At 47.1% G+C, this 18,790-nt stretch overlaps 1 protein-coding gene and 1 long non-coding RNA gene across 2 annotated transcripts in view; one reads left to right on the top strand and one right to left on the bottom strand.

Annotated features, from left to right (window-relative positions):
* Positions 1-93: 93 nt before the first annotated feature.
* COPG1 (coatomer protein complex subunit gamma 1) overlaps positions 94-18,790 on the bottom strand; it is a 19,861-nt gene continuing 1,164 nt past the window's right edge. The window contains exons 2-24 of the mRNA XM_008632228.2: positions 16,409-16,461; positions 15,543-15,623; positions 15,374-15,445; positions 14,497-14,576; positions 13,535-13,610; positions 13,286-13,378; positions 12,875-12,961; positions 12,574-12,731; positions 11,841-11,974; positions 11,201-11,268; positions 10,290-10,478; positions 9,740-9,835; positions 8,140-8,383; positions 7,693-7,768; positions 7,290-7,393; positions 7,052-7,177; positions 6,606-6,674; positions 6,106-6,248; positions 4,490-4,661; positions 3,439-3,536; positions 1,989-2,127; positions 963-1,061; positions 94-380 (exon numbers count right to left, since the gene is read on the bottom strand). Coding sequence (XP_008630450.1) covers positions 250-380; positions 963-1,061; positions 1,989-2,127; positions 3,439-3,536; positions 4,490-4,661; positions 6,106-6,248; positions 6,606-6,674; positions 7,052-7,177; positions 7,290-7,393; positions 7,693-7,768; positions 8,140-8,383; positions 9,740-9,835; positions 10,290-10,478; positions 11,201-11,268; positions 11,841-11,974; positions 12,574-12,731; positions 12,875-12,961; positions 13,286-13,378; positions 13,535-13,610; positions 14,497-14,576; positions 15,374-15,445; positions 15,543-15,623; positions 16,409-16,461 — 2,588 coding nt within the window. The 3' untranslated portion in view covers positions 94-249. The remainder of the gene's footprint in view (positions 381-962; positions 1,062-1,988; positions 2,128-3,438; positions 3,537-4,489; positions 4,662-6,105; positions 6,249-6,605; positions 6,675-7,051; positions 7,178-7,289; positions 7,394-7,692; positions 7,769-8,139; positions 8,384-9,739; positions 9,836-10,289; positions 10,479-11,200; positions 11,269-11,840; positions 11,975-12,573; positions 12,732-12,874; positions 12,962-13,285; positions 13,379-13,534; positions 13,611-14,496; positions 14,577-15,373; positions 15,446-15,542; positions 15,624-16,408; positions 16,462-18,790) is intronic.
* On the top strand, positions 383-1,871 carry LOC108446273. The gene is made up of 2 exons (XR_001861421.1): positions 383-468; positions 1,658-1,871. It is a non-coding gene; the product is annotated as an uncharacterized LOC108446273 (long non-coding RNA).

The raw sequence follows: 18,790 nt of genomic DNA, 5'->3' as shown, positions 1-18,790 counted from the left end.
AACCCTGCTTAGTGGGAACGACAGCAGGAGGAGGACGGGGAGCGGCGGCCGCGACGCTCCGGTACGGGGGACAAAGCGCGGCGTAGCCAGAGCTTAAAAACATGGTGATTTTATAGACAGAGCCCCAAGTACAGCTGTACTGCAGAGAACACAAAAGCTGCTGTAGTGACCGTGATCCCTATTCTGCTGCCCGAGAAAGAAGCATTGCCCGCGGGGGCTCGGAGTCAGGACAGTCCTGGAAAGGGGGGTTTATCCGACGGAGGCCATGATCACATCCACAGGGAGTTCCTCTGCGCTGCGGGCCGTGACCTGCATCGTCACCGTGTCAGTGAGAACAAGACGAGACCGCACCAGGAGGTCATGGCCACCCCGGAACACACCTGGAGAGGAGAGGGCGAGGAAGGGGTGAGCACGTTGCAGGCTGCTCTCCTCTGCCAGTCTGAAGATGAACACTACTGCTTGGCACAGGTAGGTTTCCCACAGGTAGTCTGGCAGATCCTAGTACTGGGCCAGGGGAGACCCTAAAGTAGCTCATTTCCCATTCATTGTAACATACCTGGGACTCCTGCTACTGTAAAACTCATGAAAGCAAAGCGTACAATAAACTCCAGGTGAGAAGAGATCCAGACATGTCTAAGAGCTCTGGTACTCATCTGCTGTGTAAGGCTGCTGTCTTTCCCACACCAAGCTTGCTCCAAAGCAGGTGCCACAAATCCCAAAGACAGCAAATTCCACCCAGCTGAGCCTGGGGCTGATCCCAACATCCCCACCACAGCACCCTCCCTGATCCCAAGACCAGTTGCTCTGCACTGCAGAGACAGAAATCATGGCAGGAACAAGCCTCAAAATCCAACCCAGAGCACAGTGGGCTCCATCAGAAACTCCTGCCCTGATTTTCAACAGGCAGCTCTGTGCAACCTCCCAGAGTTGGTCCTCACGCAGATCCTCACCCCACAGCTCACCTGCGAGGTACAGTGTGTGAGAGTTCTTGTTATCTGGCACTTTATCTGACCGCTCACAGGGCTGCATCCCCAGGAACTTCACAATATTGCTCACTGCCTCTGTTTGAAAAAATAAATAAAATGGGCTCTGTGTCACAGATATCTTAACTGGGGCACATAAAGAGCACCTAAAGGTGACTCAAGCCCTTCCTACAAGTTAGAGTTTATGTTCCTTGTCCAGAATCATGGTTTTGGAGGCCACAAGGATGCAAAGACAACACACAAAAACCCCCACCACCGTGGGAGAGTTCTGTTATCTGATGTAGCAAATGTGCAACAGAAAGAAGAGGGGGAACGAGTCAGGCAAGGGCAGAAGGAGAGTGCAGCTGGCTGCACTTACTGCACAGCCCTGACAGCCTGCTCGCTTCTCTGGGGACATGCAAAGGAAGGACATGTCTTGCAGGAGACACAGGTCTTCAGGAGAAATATGGAAAGGCCTCAAGGAGAGTATTTCAAACCCCAAGGGGCTGTTCAAGGGAACAGAGAGATGGCTACAGGACAAGGACACCCTGTTAAGGCATCAAAAGAACTGAGTTTTGAGGCTTCTGAGTAAAAATAGAAGGACACTTTAATACATGATGAAAGAGAAGAGAGCTTACCCCAACCAGCCTGCCCACCAACCTCATGTCTTCTGCTGTTTTCATTTTTTCTTACAGGCCTCAAGAAGAATGGTGGGAGTTCATAACTGAACTATGGTCTGTCTGCTTGGAAGGGTAAAGTGCAAGAGCAAACCAAGATACTCTCTTGCCTCCACAATCCCGCCTGGTCTCCACTGGTCCCAAAACACTCATTTGCTTTTTTGAAACCTGAACTAACTTATCACAGTTACTGTAGCTCCCTATTTAACAGCTGTGGTGTAAAGCTTGTGAAGGGTTTTGCCCCATTAGCCTTTCTGTGACACATCTAAAGTGACCCAGACTGGGCCTCTGGACTCTGTCTGCTGGAGGGAAAATAAGAGCTCTGCTGTGCTCACACACCCTTCCTTACCTTCAAGGGTTTTAATAGCAGATAAAGTAAAGGTCTCTTCCTTTTCAAACTCATCACCCACTTCATCCCAGGCTGCTCCAAAGTTTGGCTTCAGAACTCGCTGGATGTGATCAGCCACTGTTACCTCCAGGTCTTCAAGCTGGTGGTAGAAGAGGTTAAAGTGAAATGTGGTTGTTCTTAACCCTGTTATCCCCAGAGTGAACTTTAGACTGGATTCCCTGAGATCAGGTGGATGCAGGAAATTGCCTCCACTTCCACTTCTGGTTTGTTACTGAGCAACTGCTAGGCCTGAGAAAGGCACTGTGATGCCATTTCCAGGGCTTACAAACCAGGTTCCTGCTTTGAGCACAGCCCTTGGCCTGACAGAGATCAAAGCACTGGACAAATGGCCAAAACAGAGGGAAAAACAAAAGCTTAGAAATAGCTGCTTGAGCATTTGCTTCCCTGGAATGCATGTATTGTCTTTCTGGCTTATCATTTTGTAGGCTGGTAAAGTGAGACACTGTCACATGTGTGCGATCACCTAACACTGGCACCAGGGTAGCTGAGCTGCTGCTGTGACTGCACCTGTGCAAGGCAGAAGCAGGCTTGTCCCTCCAGAGTGTGTAATGAAGAGCAGGCAGTGCCCTGCAGGACACCAGCCTGCATTCATTCCAACAACTGCTGCAGGAAAGAATCTCCTCCTGATTCTAGCTGAAACACATTGAAGAGTTTGTTTAAGTATCACTCAATTGCCTTGGTGACTGGTAGGAAGCTGAGAGAAGGGTTAACCTTGCATGTTCCATTGAGAAAAACCCTCCCCACTCCTTCTGGGAAGACAGTGACTCACTGCACAGCAGCGCCTCTAATCAGATTCACAGCAGTGACAGGCAATGCATAGAAAACAGTCTCTGGAGCTAACAGGCCAAGCTGAGGCTGTGAACAACATCCCTTCCTCTCCAAGGAAGAGAGGTGCTTCTGCAGCACTGCTGCTTTCAGCAGTGTCAGTGCTGGGGAGGGAAGAGCTCCACCTCCCCCAGAGTAAGAACAAGGATGGCAACTTTCCTGGGCCAGGCAAGCTTCTAGGCAATTAACCACACCACCACAGGAGCAACTCACAGAACAAAAGATGCCCAACAGCCCTCTGTCTCCACAACCCTGAGTGTGCCATTGCTGGAGCCCATAGGGCACAGTCAGCCAAACCTGGAGGTTGCACCATGGCCTCCCAAAACATACATATCCTGCACAGTCAGGTGTCCAGCTACAGTGCAACAGGATAATACTCCAAATGAGACAAAGCAAGCTCAGCAAACTCCCATCTGCACCAGAGACAGCAAGAGCTCCCTCTACGTGATGCTGCCCACTTTAGTGTCAGTGGTCACATCACTGCTTGCAGGGATCCGAGTTCAGATCACAAAACCCCACAAAATGACAGCAGTTTCCATGATCAGGCACACGCCCAGCTCCTTACCACATACTCATCTTCGTAACCCTCGTCATCCGTCTCACCCGTGTTGGGATCACAGTCTTTGACAGTGAACTTCATCATGCAGCTGAATGTGCAGGCCACTGGAGACAAGAAAGCAAAGGCAAAGCTCACATTACCACCATATCCACACTTCCCTGAGGTAGAACGGGGCTGGGAGGTTTGGGGAAGCCAGGCTCTCCCAGTCACTGTCAGCAGCACAGGCTTAGCCACTGACCTAGAGAGAGCTCTCCAACAGTTTCTGTCTCTCAAGGACAAGCTATTTATTTATAATATTAAGCAAACAGTGATAAAGACAGGCTCATGATGGTTGTCCAAGACCATAATCCTCAGATCAAGTGCTATTACTAATGAACTTCACATTGTGTTGGGAATACTAACTAAACATGTCCCACCAGCACCTTGTGAAGAGGCAATGCCCGTATCTAGGGATCCGTTCAAGCACCTCTGAAATGAAAGCCCCTTGCACTGAAATCCTGCAGCTCTTTAATACCACTCGGCTGGGAGAGGAAGCGATGACTCATCCCTCGAAGATGGGTACTGTTGAGTGAAAGCAGCAACACAGCAGGAGAGCAGTTCCAGAGCACAAACCAGGGAGACCAAAGCACAGGTAAAGCCTGGTTCATGTTCTGGATAGTGGCAAACAGGGAGGGGGATGTTCAGTTCAAACAGACATCACTGAAATTCTAGCGGTTTGTCTGAAACACCCCTTTGCTACTCAGAGCATCTGGGCACTCTCAGCACTTTACAAGCACCAACCTCCCCATGTCTAACACAAAGAAAGGCTGAAGGACATGCCAGGATGCATGAAAGACAACTAATCTGCCAGCTCTCACAGCCCGACTTGGCAGTACTACAGCACAAGGGAACCAGCAGAGGAGAAGGAAGGCTTGACAGCCCCCAAAACAGCAAAGACAAGTCATGCTCAGCATCACTCAGGGCTGCACCCACACACAGGCTATAAATATCTGGCTGGGATGCAAGGTAGAATGTGTGGGGATAAGCAATACAGTAAGAAAGAGTGCAGACTGTTTACCTGCTGTTGGATCCTCTTCAGACAGTGCCACCAGTGTGTAGCAGGTACCTGGCTGGTTGTACACCAGGGTTTTGGCAGGTACGTAGCCAATGACCTCATATCCCTCTGTTGGCTCCATCTGCACTGTAACATTCTCCAGGATCTGATCATTCAGGGTGTTCGTGCAGTCAAACTAAACAGGAAAGGGGAAAGCAGCAACAGCTTGAAGCTGCTCACTACTCACCGAAGATCAGACTTAGCTTAGGCACAGTGGGAGTCTGGTGTCAGCCCATGAACCCCCAGCTCTCTATGTTTTCATGGTGCACCTCGCTATCAGCTGGCTCATTACAGAGCAACTTGACTAAAAAGTGCTCATTTAAATGCTTTAAGGGAGAAACTAAAACCCTGCTGGTGAGTTCAGTGCTCCAGCAAACTTTTTTTTTAAGGAAACAAGACTTAAACACCAATCCAAGGCCTGCCCTCTGCAATCCAAGCAGGACCACAAATTCAGTGAGGGCAGGGATGTGTCAGCTTCTGCCTGTTTCAGTTCACCAGTTAGTATGGAACTTTTTGCTCCAATGTCCTGGACAGTCATTCCTGGGTTAATTCTTTGCTCTATGGAAATGCAAGTACTGTGTTGCCTACATCATCCCACTTGAAGCTACAGGGACACAGTGCCTTCACAGAAGATAAAAGATGATCCTTTGCATGGCTAAAACTAGGGGCAGCTTGAGCAAGTTTCAGCAAGCTTGATGTTTTCAACAAGTCTAAACTTGCTGATTAGACTTCGTTCCAGCTGCAATGCCAAGTCTCTTAAGCTCATACAATTGCATCTGGTGGATGGACAACAGAAGCAAAGGTCAATCCCTGTGAGGGCTGTGTAAGCAGTTCTGAGCTTTGAGGAAGGAGCTGGCTAAAGACAAAACACAAAGCTAGCAAAGGACTCGCTGTGCCTCGACTCCCTGAGGTACAGGCAAGGGGGACTGGCACATCAGTCCTAACATCTCACACACAGCAGCAGGGTGGTACAGCCAAGGCCAGGATGTACAGAAGAAAGCACCTGTGCTACAGGCTAGAACAAAACATAGCGGGTGAAGAGCCCTCCCCCACTGGATCCCTTTCCTGGGTACCCTTTTCAGCTTCTCAGATGCAGTCACTTCACTCTTTCATGCCCAAACCACGTGCTTGGGGACTCTGAGGAAACAACACAGATCCCCTTGCCAGCTGCTCCGTGAGAACAGCCCCATCTAGTGCTTGTTGGATTTGACTGTACCTGTAAGCATTGCTCAGACATAACCCCTCCCACCCTTATTAATTTTCTTTGGGGTTCTACTGCCATGGATAAGAAACTAAGGACTACTCATTGCAGTGTCGTGCTTCGAACACAGGCTGTGGGTGCTGCATCTCTGGAAGTGTTCAAGGGCAGGTTGGATGGAGTTCTGAGAAACCCGGTCTAGTGAAAGGTGTCCCTGTCCATGGCAGGGGGGTTGGAACTATATTATCTTTAAAGTTACTTCTAACTCAGGCCATTCTAGGATTCTATGATATCCCTGAGATATGTCTTCACAATGAAGCTTTCAGCCAGTCAGGAGCTTATTTTTTAAGAGTCTTCAGCACCATACCCCATAGCTACCCACCTGGAACACCATGTGGTTGACAAAGGTGTGCTTGGTGCAACGAACCACATACTCTGTCTCCAGCTCTGTCAGGGCCACAGGCTCTGGGGAAGACTTGAAGAGTGGGCCCAGCTCCCGAAACTCTGGGATGGCCCCCAGTTGCTCTGAAATAGAGGACACAAATTACTGCCTTCCTCAAGACACAAGGAGGTGTTAGCAGTTTCAAACCCCTTGTTTCAGCTGCCAGAAGCTGTTACAGCAAGGAACTATCCATCAAATACCCATCAACATTCCCTAGAGTCTTTTAAAATTAAAAAGAGTCATCCTTTGCTCACATCTACTGCAAGACAGAAAAAAGATGAGTGCAGGCACCCCCACCCTCCAGGAGTGAACAGTTGACCTTAAGTTGGGAGCCCCTGCAAGAAGGTGAGAAGAAGCCAGAGGGGCTAAGGCAGGCTCAGCAGGAGACTGGCTACAGAGTTCTCACACATGGACAGAGGAGTGGCCTTGCATCAGTTTACCTTGGAATATTTCTTGCCGTGTTGCTGCCACCTTCTCTGGCTGTTTCACTACAGCAATGGGGGCATTTTCTGCAAACAAAAACAAAACCCCAAAGATTTGAAGGAGAAGAGTAAGAAATTACTAAATCAGAAGACAGATCAGTGTCTGGAGAGGGATTTGATTAAGGAAAGGAAGGGAGCTCATTTTTCATTCGATATTGACTAGACACCCGTATTTGGCTTCCTAAGCAGCTTTAGAACTGCAGCAGCTCCAGTGAGGATTGCCAACTATTACTATTATTAGTAGTTGCACTAAACTGAAATATTAATGTGGGAGCAACCAGATTTGCAGGCCTTAGTCTTTCCAGAAGAAGCAATCTCACAAAATTCAAATAGGATGGAGCTCAGCAATTCCCAGCAAGCCCAAAGCAGGGAATCACTAGCATTCAGGGGACCCGGTTCCTCACCTGCTCTTTGCTCAATGATAGGAGCTGTTGCCAAAGGAACAGATTTCAAGTCAAAGGGTTTCTCAGAAGGCTCCAGGGTGTACTGATGCAGAGCCCTCTCCAGGCCAGGGATGGACACCGTCAACCCTGGGGACAGAAGGGACAGGTCACCAAAACCACAACAATGCCAGGTCTTTAGTTTAACTCTTGTTCAAGCAGGAAAGAGGCACAGACTTGTTTTAAGGCCTTCCTACAGTACCATTCAGGATGTAGCCAGCATTGAGGGCCTTCTGCTTCTGCTCCAGAACATTTAGGTAGAAGGTGGCTCTGTCTCTCACTTCATTGTCATCATCCATCACACACCTGAGAGGAAAGTGGAAAACTTTGTTCAGAATCCACGTGACTAAGACACATCACAGCGCCAGAAAAAACATGCCATTGGGGAAATCCAGCAATCTCCTAGTAATTGTAATAGAAAAGCAGTACTCTGCCACACATGGCTTCTGTCCACTTTGTGGTGCTGAATGCAGTGGTGATCCTATCACAGGACCACGGGTACCCCCTGCACCTTCTCAGACCCACAGCTAGAAGAGACTAGACAAGCTCTCAAACAAACAGGTTTTTTCACCTAGGATGTTGGAAAACTCTGAGGCACAACTGACCTTTTAAGTAACACCAAGATACTGGGTAACATCTCCTCATTCTGAGCTCCAAACTTGGCCAGGGCACTTACAGCACCTGTAGCAGAAGAATTAGAAAGCAAAGAAATAAGCTGAAGTTTCCTCCATTTCTTGGCCTTGATCAAATGCCATGTCAGAGATGCTACATCAGTAAACTGTGTACATTAGTAAAACTGACTAGAAAGAAGCAGGGGTATTACAGTGAAGTGCCTGCAAACCTCTGTCTAGTTTCAGAGCCAGTGCATATCCCTTCCCATTTCTCAGCCACAGGCCACCTCTTCCATCAATACTACTGCAGGATCTTTGCTGTGTAAAATGATCTGCTCAGGCCTAGAGGGAATCACAGCCCTCAAAAGCAGAGGCATTCATACACTATGGCTCCCTGAAGATTTGTCCAAGAGCAGAGAGCTTCCCAGGTCTGTCACTTACCTGCCCGGACTTCTTCATGCTCCAGAACGACCCTGTTGTAGATGAAGCGAATGTATTTGGAGGGGTTGTTGGTTTTGGGCCCTTCCTGCCCCAAGAGGTGGAGGATCCGGGTGGCCAGCACAGTGAACTCGCAGTCCTCGATGAATTCGCAGAGGTGAGACAGGCCTGTCTCTTTGCTCTCTGAGTTCTCCTCAATAATGCTGATGATGCAGTCCACAATGGCTCTCTTGTATTCAAAGCCGCCCTGAGGAGCAAAAGGGAACTGCTCAGCTGGAAATCTCAAAGTATTTTAGAGACTCTGAGCTAGCCAGACAGGAAAAACATTCCTTTGAAAAGGTCATTCACACTCAGTGCTTTTTAATGTGTGTTTGAAAGGAGGAGGGCAGTAATTCTGCCCTCACTTTTGACCCTCTTTACACCCAGAGGGCCAGCTAATATTCAAGCTCTCTTGCCAGCTCCCTTCAGAATGGCTGCACTGAAGAAAAAAACCCAAGTCCTAACCCAAGAGTAAAAGAATTCATCTGTCTGAAGGGCTTTTATCTCCATCAGAATCCTCTGCTGCTAGAATTAGTGCTTAAAAACAGCCATATGGGAGGAGAAAAAGCCCAGCCCTCTCCCCTTTAGCACTAGACATCTGAGGATGAATCACAAGAGAAAAATATGAAGGATCATATCTGTCACAGCAGGACGCAGCAAATAGCTCCATTAGTGTGGGATGATAGGCAATCAATACCTCCCCAGGTACAGACACAACCTGATATGCCAGTAATGCTTGGTTATCTTCAGACATTATTTACTAACGTCCTCAATACACACCAGGGGATTAAACTGCACGCTACCCTCTGCCAATTACATGCAGAGTGTTGGGCATTTGGCTCTTTCTGGAGCTACTTCAGATTTAAAAAGCTTTAAAACAGAATGGTTTGAAGTACAAAACCACATTCAAAATGATACCATCCACCCACAGAAAATCTGGGAAACGAGAATGGTCCATTTTTCACAGGAGGAAAATGAGATGCTCTGGTTTGTTCCCAGCTGAGAGGCTGTAATTGGCAGAAAGTGATGTCAGCAAGCAGTGGTGCCAGCTGTGCTGCAGGCATGTTTGCTCTTTTAGAAACAGCCTCGGCAAACCTCTGTAAAGCTGTCTTTCTGCAATTTATGTCTGACTGAATGCAGAGAATGGTTGTAGGTACTCGTGATCCCTTCACTGCCACAGCACAGACACCAGAACAAAAGTGGTCCCCTGTCATCAATAAAGAGGTTGTTATCGAAACTTCTTGGAATTTGCTGTCAAAGGATAAAAGAAAGCTGGTTCAAATGTGAAACACACACAGACTGCCAACAGATCTGCTGTTGCCTGCATTTGCTTGGAGAGTTAATAAACCCCCAGAAAAAAAATCACAGAATGAAAACCACACTAAAAATAAGCCTAGCAGTGTGCTTATAACTATTGTGCACAGCTGGGCATTTCTGCAGTTAGACTGCAAACCTTTTCGAGAGAGGCTTTCACTGCACAGCCTTATCAGGAAAAGCTTGACACTCACAGGGAGTACTGTTCATGCACACAAGCAAGGCACACATAGCTGTGGTGCAAACTTACCTCCTCCCGAAGCATAGTGAAGAGGAAGTTCATGAGGACAGCATGTTTGCGAGGGTACTTCTGACACAGAGCATTGATTGCCTGGACCACGACCACCTGCAGGAAAAGGGGGCAAGTAAAAAACAATTCTGTTCCACCAGGCAGGAAAAAATAGCCAAATTGTATCAATTTTATTCTGGTCTCCCTAGTCCAGAAATCATGTTTTTGTCATTACTTACTCAACAAATGCAGTTCCAGGAGGTACAAGCCTAGGAACTGGGGGAGACTGATCTTTCTGCACTGGCCAGCCCCTAAAGAAAGCCCACACCCACTGGAAAGAAGGAGATTTGATTCTCAGAAGGCATCTCCCCAGAAGAGAGCATGTGACTTTGGAGCTGTAGGACTGAGGCATGGCTTAGGCAGAAAACCTCAGATTCTTTCTCCTCCCTGCAAATATTCTGCTGCTTCTGGAAGCAGCTCCATGCAGGTTTAGAGCACACACACAAACATGGACATAGACTATGAGGTTTCTTCAGGAATCTGGGTGTTCCTTCTCCTCCCACTTCCTTACTTTGAACTCATCTGAGATTTCTGACATGAAAGAGGAGATCTGCTTCATGAGCCGGTCAATGCTGCTCTCACTGCCAGTTTTCAGCAGTGTGGTGATGGCCAGAGTGGCTATGCTGCGGTTGGAGTCTGTCACAAGGTTCTCCAGGTCCAGGTTACAGGCAGTCACAGCAGATGGGTGCTTCATGGCCACCTGCAGCAGTGAAGGAAGAATGAAAATCCAACAGATGCAAAAGGCCCAGCTGGCAAAACCCAGCAAAACTCACTCCTTCCCATAGAAGTAAGTGGTATAGACTGTAGATGAGGAACATCTCAGACAAACAGCTAATCTGGAGTTAAGGTAACAAGCTCTTGTTTCCTGCAGAATTGCACCCCTTGCTGGAAGAAAAGCAGTAGTAATAAACAATCTTCTACTATTTTTAACTCTATATAGTAAGAAAAGCAAGCTATGAACTCCCAACAAAAATTCAGCCAGACTAGCTGTGCAAAACAGCTCCATGGGTGGAAGCACAACAGTTACCAGACACTGCCATTCTCTCTTTTCCTTTTGTAGAGTTTATAAGCGGAAGGGAAAAGCTGGAACGAAGACTGCCATGGAGTGGCAAGAAGCATCATCAAGGTTTGATCCCTGTTTTACAAGGAGCTTCCTCACCATGGGAAGCTCAGAAGGGAACGCAGTAACACTAAGACCAGTGACATTCTAAGAGACCAGTGAAAATTATCAGGGTTTTTTTTTCCTTCTATAGAGTGTTCTTTGAGGTTTTATTCCAGGCAGCAAGCAATGAAATGTAAGGTTGTAGCACAAGGCAGAGGTTATTCACACAAAATCATCACATAATCTGACCCCCTGCTTCTGAAGTCTGCACCTCCCTGCATATGAGACACTATTGGAGCTCCCAAGAGACTGGCTCCTACCTTGTTGAGGGTACGGACGGCTGCATATCTTAGTGCTGCTTTCGGGGAGCTGCAGAACAACTGCAGAACTGCAAGGTGGGAAAACCAACAAAGACATGTTTAGGCACTCTGTTATTGAGAAGCATTTCATATCTAAAGCAAGAGCCTCAGTGAAGAGACAGCTGCAAGCATAAGGTAACTAGAAACATGCTTAAGAAGCAGCTGTACCTTTAACAGATTCCTCCCTTCTTCTTGTCCCCTTTGCCTTTGTCACATCCCTGCTGACAACTAACTCTTACCCACCTCCCTCTTCTTCCACAGTGCTGCTATACTTTGCTGCCTGTGAAAGCCAAATTCATCACCTTGTCATCTTTCCTATTAAGTCAATTTGAACTGCTGTTCTCCATTTCATGCAAACACTGCTCCTTTTCCAGAACTGACCCATGAAGTAACCCACACTTGAACACACCAGGAAATACCTTTACAAGAACAAAGCTATTCACACACACCACAGGCTCTCAGCAGCAGCATAAAGCAAAAAAGGATACAGCAGCACAACAAGCCTGAAACTATACAAGGTCATTGTTTCTTGGGACAATCAGCAGGTGTCACCACTGGAGGCTCATCATTCCCTCACCATGGCCATGAGCACCCCACTTACCCGAGACAGCCGGAGCCAACTCCTTGGCAGTGCAGTTGGGCAGGTTAACGATGGCAGATGCAGCTTCATACACCACCATCTCGTGCTTGTTTCTTAGGCAGCTCTCAATGAAATCAAACAGGGGGCTGTCGCGGCTAAGGGACAGAAGACCCCACAAGATTGAATTAAAGCAAAGGTACTAACAGAAATTAAGAATTCAGCAGCAGAAATGGGCAGGTCCCATAGCCCATGGAAAGGTAAAAGCAGCCATAAACCCACTCTGTCCCCAGATTTTGCACTGGTCATTATACTGTACTTCCAGCATGCTTGAAAGTCAGGCTGCCTTCTGAGAAGACACCCTCTGCCTTACAGGCTAAAGGGAATCTCCCTCAACTCTCACACAGTGAGAAATGACTGTACACACCACAATCCTTATCTACCAGGAAGCCACACTGCATACCAGGTGGATAAGCAATTACAGAAGACAGAGAAAATGAAGTAGAACAAAGAACAGCTATGCAGAACAGTCCAGAGAAACAAGATAGTATTTGATGTGCAAGCAAGACTCACAGAAGCCATCTCAAAACAACCACGAAGACATTCTGTATTTTCTCTGCTTTTACCCAACAGTAAGAGGGTAGAAGGTGCATGCTGCTCTTCAAAGACAGAAATAATGAGATGACAAGTGAGCCTGCAAGAGGAGATGGAAGCAGGACCAGGAAATTCTTTCAGCAGGGCAAAGGAGCCTGCTCACCTGCCAGCCTCCTCCTCCAGCAGCTTGCTGGCTATTCGGATCATCAAGCAGTAGGCAAATGGGGACTTGAGACCGTGGCGTGTGAACTTGCTGAGCATCTTGTTGACTGCCAGGCGGTCGTTCTTCCGCACATGGTACAGCAAGCCCAGAGCATGATACTGTGCAGGGAAAGAAAACGTCACAAACTCATGGTGGGTTCTTCCCCCTTTTGTCCTGTCACCCAGAGGTGCCTGGTGCTCCAGCAATTTGCTCCATGCCCAGCTGCTGCTGGCTATTCCCCTGGTGGCAGTGGGTGTCCTACCTGCACCATGATATTGTCACTGGAAGCTGCCTCCTGAGCCTCGTTCACCCAGCGCTTTACCACATCATAACTGGTCTTCAGCAAGTGCTGAAAGGAGATGAAGCCACAACAACCCATGAGATAAGGATGGAGGAAGTTTTGGGAATTTCAGCTTATGTTAAGAAGCAATCAGCCTTCCCCATGAGTGTGCTGGCAGCAGCAACTTATAGAAGAACAAGGGATCAGCATGCAGAGACCTGGCCATTACAGCTGCAGCCTCAGGAGGCTGATGATCTCTTGCAAAGTGAGCACCAGTTAACAAAGACAGGAATAGTAACAAAACCCTGAAACTCCCAAGATGTCCAGTCCCACCACAGATGACTGCTTCCCTGCTTGACTGTCCCTCAGGCCCGTGCTTCAGGGAGTACATACCAAGGAAGACACAAGAGCAGAGCTGGACACACTTGGCACTTTGTCAACAATCGCCTGCTTCATATAGCGCTCAATGGCCTGCAACATGGTACTCTGCAGGGAGAGGGAAACAACAGCTGATATGGGAAAGCTGTTAGGAGTGTGAAAGGGGAGATGCAAAGGCATAAAATGCAGAGTAGAATGTGGGATGGGGTAAAGTAGGAAAAAGTGAAGGGCAGAGAGCTACCCCACAGGAAAAGCAGCACTTACATCAGTGATCTGACAGAGTGCTCTCACAGCAGGGCCTCGGTAATTGTCATCCTTCCCAGTCATGTCTTTGGTTAAGCTGGGAAAACAGGAAACTCTCAATACTGCACTCCTGAGCCAGCAGCTCTCAAGCGCACACACAGTGCACACAGAGCAGCAGGCAGCCAGCATCACAGCTGAATGCCAAGCAGGCAGCTGCAGGTCTCAGGGAAATCCCACTGGGGTGGGAAGGCCGGAGGAAAAGATCCGTACTCAGGTCCCAAGCCCATCAACAAGTTGCATCAGCTCCTGTTCACCAAGTGAGTCTGGAGCATACACACACCCCTGAGGCATTTGTCTTTCTTACTGAACACTCATTCCTGCCCTTTTCCCAGGGTCCTGCTCAGTGTGAGACCATCTGCGAAGGGCCGGGAGTTCATCATATCACAGCACTTGAGACTGGCTTCTGCCTCAGCCCTTCACAGACCCTGTGCCCTCAGGCTCCTGACTGCCCAGCAGGGCATTTCACTGGGATGATCAGCAATTCAGGAATGACTCACAGAGGGAATTTTGTTCCCTGGTGAGGTCGTATTCTGTGCTGCTACAGGAGCAGTAAATCCTTGTCTACCTGTTGAAAGCCTTGAGATTTGTGCCAGAATTCTTCAAAAAGTTTCAAGGCATTCAGTCAGGAGTTAATGAAAAAGCCTGTGCAAAAGGGGAAAGAACAGCAGTGCTACCGTATCATGTGACCAAGAGACATTCCAAACACCCATGGGCACGGCATATGGGGACACAGCTCATTTTACATACATCACTATGAGTTCAGTGTCTGTATTTTAATGGTCTTTTATAAAGGAAAACTTTTTCCTCACCAAGGGCATTCCCTATCATCACCCTGCTTAGGGACTACAGTTACCTTCAAGAAGCTGGACAGACATTACTGGAGGGCATGTCAGTATTACAGCAATAAAAGTGAAGTGACTGACCTGCTAGTAACAATGATCACATCTTCTGCAATAGAAGACATCTCTTTGATAGTCAGGTAACACATCCTGCGAAGAGTTGGCTGGCAAGAAAAAAAGCAAGAACTGCATCAGCTGAGATGATCCCAGATAGGAAAGGATCTCAGTTTTCCCTGCCTACATAATTTTATTGTGAAGATCACAAGAGCCTGATACCTTCAGAGAGCCCCACTCCCCAAGTGTAAAAGATGTACAAAATCCATATTAACAAAACACCTCTTCCTCTTCTAAATCCCTCAGTCTTAGGGTAAAGCCATAGAAATACCAGATTTAGCTGGATCTACAGTTTCATCTTCCTCTTGTCATTCACATGAACAAGGAAAAAACCTTGAAACCATTTGCTGGTTTCCTGGTTGAAAGCCTTGTGTTGCTTCAAAAGCAAGAAAGCCAACAATTTATATTCCTGAGTCTGGGGATTTCTACACTGGTCTCATGATTTTAATGCCTTGCGGTTTGGGGGACAACTAATGACAGTGCTACTGCTGTGGGTAGGCACTAACTCCCAGCCTCCTCCAGGACACACAATTGTTGACTCTCAGCAGGCTCTTTTAATGCTGGGGACAAAGCACAGTAAATTCCACCAGTGTACCACAATCTCAAGAGTTAAACAACAATTCAGAGGGAGGAATCTTGCCTCAAGAGCACAGCACACTTCAGTTAAGCTGCTACAAGATCTGGGAAGGGCTAGGAAGCTGATCACCATTTCTAAACTTTCACCCTACTCTTCCTACTCAGATCAGGTAGCTTCAGACAGGACAGAAAAGTTGATTGTATAAAAATGCATATCTCAAGGGACAACCCGTCCTACCAGGTAAATAAAGAAAACAAAAGGCAGACTTACATCATTGGACTGAAAAAGCTTGGTCATAGCAAAGAAGGACTCGGTAGCTTCCATGACACCAAGGTGCTCCCCCTGGTTGTTTGGAAAGAAGAAAGGAAATCCCAATTACCACAACCAGCTTTGGGCCTGATGCACATGTCTGTATAGATGTACATTTTCTCTCTCTTACCTGGTTTATGAGGTACAGGATCTTGGTGAGGATATGAGCACATTTTCGTGGGTTTATGGGAGTCTCATTAAACACTCGAGCCTGGAAACAAAGCACAGACAAGGACTGACACCAACACCCCCTTGCAAACACTGTCCTGCCTGGTCTTGGCCAATGATAGAAACAACACTTTTTGAGTGAGGTATGGCAAGATCTTCAATGACTTTGGATCAGATTTTCCCTTAATTCCTGTTAAACATGGGCCCCTTTAAACAGCTGGTTTTGTAGTCTGGGGTTACAAATCCAAGAGCAATAAAGGTTAAAGGCCAAATTCTCATCACACTTTCACTCACACAGGTCTGGATTGTGTGCTAGCTAAAGCACCACTCTTCCAACAGACGAACTTGAGCTTGCCAAGGCTACAGGAGCCAACACCATTCCCAACCTCACAAGCAAACAGAGAATGCTGAAACAACAGGGGCTGGGGATTGAGATGTTCACCTGCTCTTGAACAGAATGGCATTTCTTCAGAGAAAATTCAGAGACTATTTAATAACCACTCGCACCCCTCTCATTAATTTTGTCATCCACAAGACATTTGGGGTGTCCAAGGCCAATTTCCCAATCTTCCTGGTTCAAGGTGATTCCCAGATATTTTTATTCCTTTTATTTATAGTTCACAGTCTTTAATTTGTTACAGAGACCATTTCAACCTTCTCCCTTCATATGTCCAAAAATAAAATAAGAACTGCTGTCCATTTCTTTCAGAACAAGCAGGACTGTAACAAACCCTCATTTCCTTGCTGAAGTTCTCCAGTGACCTGCTCAAGAGAGGGAAAGACTCCATCCAGAGTGGGGTACACAGAGGACATGGTTGGAAGATTTACCTCTTGCAAAACTGCACTCTTCTCCAGGTGCTGGAATGGGTTGGAATTCCCACCTGCAAAACAAAGAGAGTAAAAATCTCTCCAGGGATAGTGCCATGGGAAAGCAACTTTTTAACCATGCCCATACTTTAAAAACAGTCTGAGCATTTTGGGGCGATTTTTTTTTCATGAACACCAAGCAATCAGAGCACCCTCTTTGAAGTTATTAAGTGGATGTCCTCAGGGCAGTCAGGGAAGGCAGAACAGACAGTACATTCTTCAATTTGTCATCCCCTCCAGAAGTAACTGACTGTGAGCTGAGGTAGACTGATTATCTGTAAAATAACTGTGCTCCACTGTATCCCCAAAGACCTATTTCCACCCCTGGGCTGGGAGCTTGCTGGCAGTTAGAGCATCAATAGGACAGGCTTAGACAGAAAGAGGTATTGCTTGCCAGACTGGTGAATCAGGAGTGTTTTATCCCTCGCATATAAACCAATCAAGAATCCACCAGTAAAGTATTTTTGGCTCTATCACTAATTAAGAGTACAAGACAGCAGACTAGATAGGCTGGACACAATTGTGTTGTTGACTGTTGACACAATTGGCTCTCTTTGTTCCACTTAACAAAGTAAATTACACTAAATAATTAAACCCCTGGCAATTAAGGATGAAATAATCAGAGGGAAAAGCACTATCATTCTGCATGGTCTCTATTAGATTGCCTCTCAAGCATTTGTGAGCTGCAGCTTTTCAAAAGCTCCTAGTTATTGATAAGCAGGTTTTAATTAGTACCTATGTTCAGCCTGGCCCTGGGACAAAATGCAGCCTTTTCCAGGGTTGTTCCAGCGTTTGTTCCAAAGCCTGATCCACTAGAGAGAACATCTCCTGGGCCCAAATCTGACCTGACCCAAGCTTGAAGCACCCTAGGCTGATGCCAGGAGCCCTTTCTAGAGTAAGCCTTACATACACAAGCAAACACATCTGCACTCTGGCTCCTTCCTGGTTCATAAACTGCCCTCCTCTGGCTCAGGAGAAGTTTACAAAGGCAGCAGGTGGCTGAACAAAGCACAGACACTTATGTGAGGTTGAAGAGGTAAAGAAAACAAGGAGAAAGAGCAAAAATATTTTTAGTATGAGTATGAACCAGTTCTAGTATAAGTATGTGAATGTGCCCCAAAAAACCATCCCAATATTCCCGTGGTCCAGCATGTCTACAATCCTTAAATCAGCCATGAACAACACAGCATCACCTCTTTATGTTTCACAGCACACAGGATCTTGCAATACATTGTACATGGGGTCTCAGTCCTCACAGCACCCTGCGTCAAAGTTTCCTTCCACAGAGAGGGAAGATGTAGGGAGAGCAGAGGTTGTGTGTTCATAAAGCTCCTAATACTGGATACCTAACAACAATTTATTCTGATTTGTAGAGAAACATCATTTTGTGCTCAAAATAATATGTCAAAGGGAGTGGGGAGCAGCTCATCCAGGGCTAGCTAAACCATCTGTGGAAAGCAAAGACACAGAAGCCAATTAACTGGATACTTGCATCTCCTAGCCATAGGTAACATCAATACCTCGATGGGTGTGGCAGGTGCAAATGAAGAACAGCCCCCAAAATTAAAGCCAAGAGCAATTCCCTTCCAACAGCTGCCTCACTAAATTCTCTGCTTATCAAGACGTCACTGGAAGCTTTGGACAAGGGAAACAAGGGCAAAGCATTTAATGCACATTAAGATAAAAAGCAAGCACAGTCACACAGAACAATCACCAAGATTTAAGCTGAATCAATTTGCTTCAGGACACACTGATTTGTTATGCAGAGCAAGATGTGTAGAAAGTTTCATAGGAAGATGAAAAAGATACCACAAGGCTCAACCATGAAAGGAAACACTGTCTTATGAAGCATCACTTCCATCTGAATTACACACCACATAAAATATCAACCTCTTCCTTACTAACCAGCCTAAAGTTTTGAAAAGTTGGGCAATCACTTTGTGTTTACTTGGTGCTCTCAGATTTTCTGATCCACTGAAAGTAGCAGTGATCGTGTTGGAAGAGCAGACCACATGTGTCAGAAAAAGGGCCAGAAACGATGAATTGGATTCCACCTGGCTTTAGCACCTGGTTTGAGAGCTGGGCAACAGTGAACAGGGCTAATATGGTCAATATTTAGTCTCAGGCTCTGCACCTGGTGATGTGGCAGGCAACCTCGGTGTGGTGTGCCGATGCCAGCAGTTTAGCCTCTGGCTGCAGCTGTGAGAAGGCGGCAGCACACCGCTCTAATGCTCCCACAGCGCTTCCACAGTGCTCCCACAGTGCTTCCCACTGCGCTCTGTGCTCACTAGCCAGCCCCCGCTGCCAAGCTGGCACCGAGCCTCCCCTCACAGCTCCCTCCGG

Source organism: Corvus brachyrhynchos, unplaced genomic scaffold, assembly GCF_000691975.1.
Source record: "Corvus brachyrhynchos isolate BGI_N302 unplaced genomic scaffold, ASM69197v1 scaffold4, whole genome shotgun sequence".
In the NCBI taxonomy this organism is placed as follows: Eukaryota; Metazoa; Chordata; class Aves; order Passeriformes; family Corvidae; genus Corvus; species Corvus brachyrhynchos.
The sequence above is the reverse complement of the archived record's forward strand: the minus strand, read 5'-3'. Positions and strand labels throughout refer to the sequence as shown.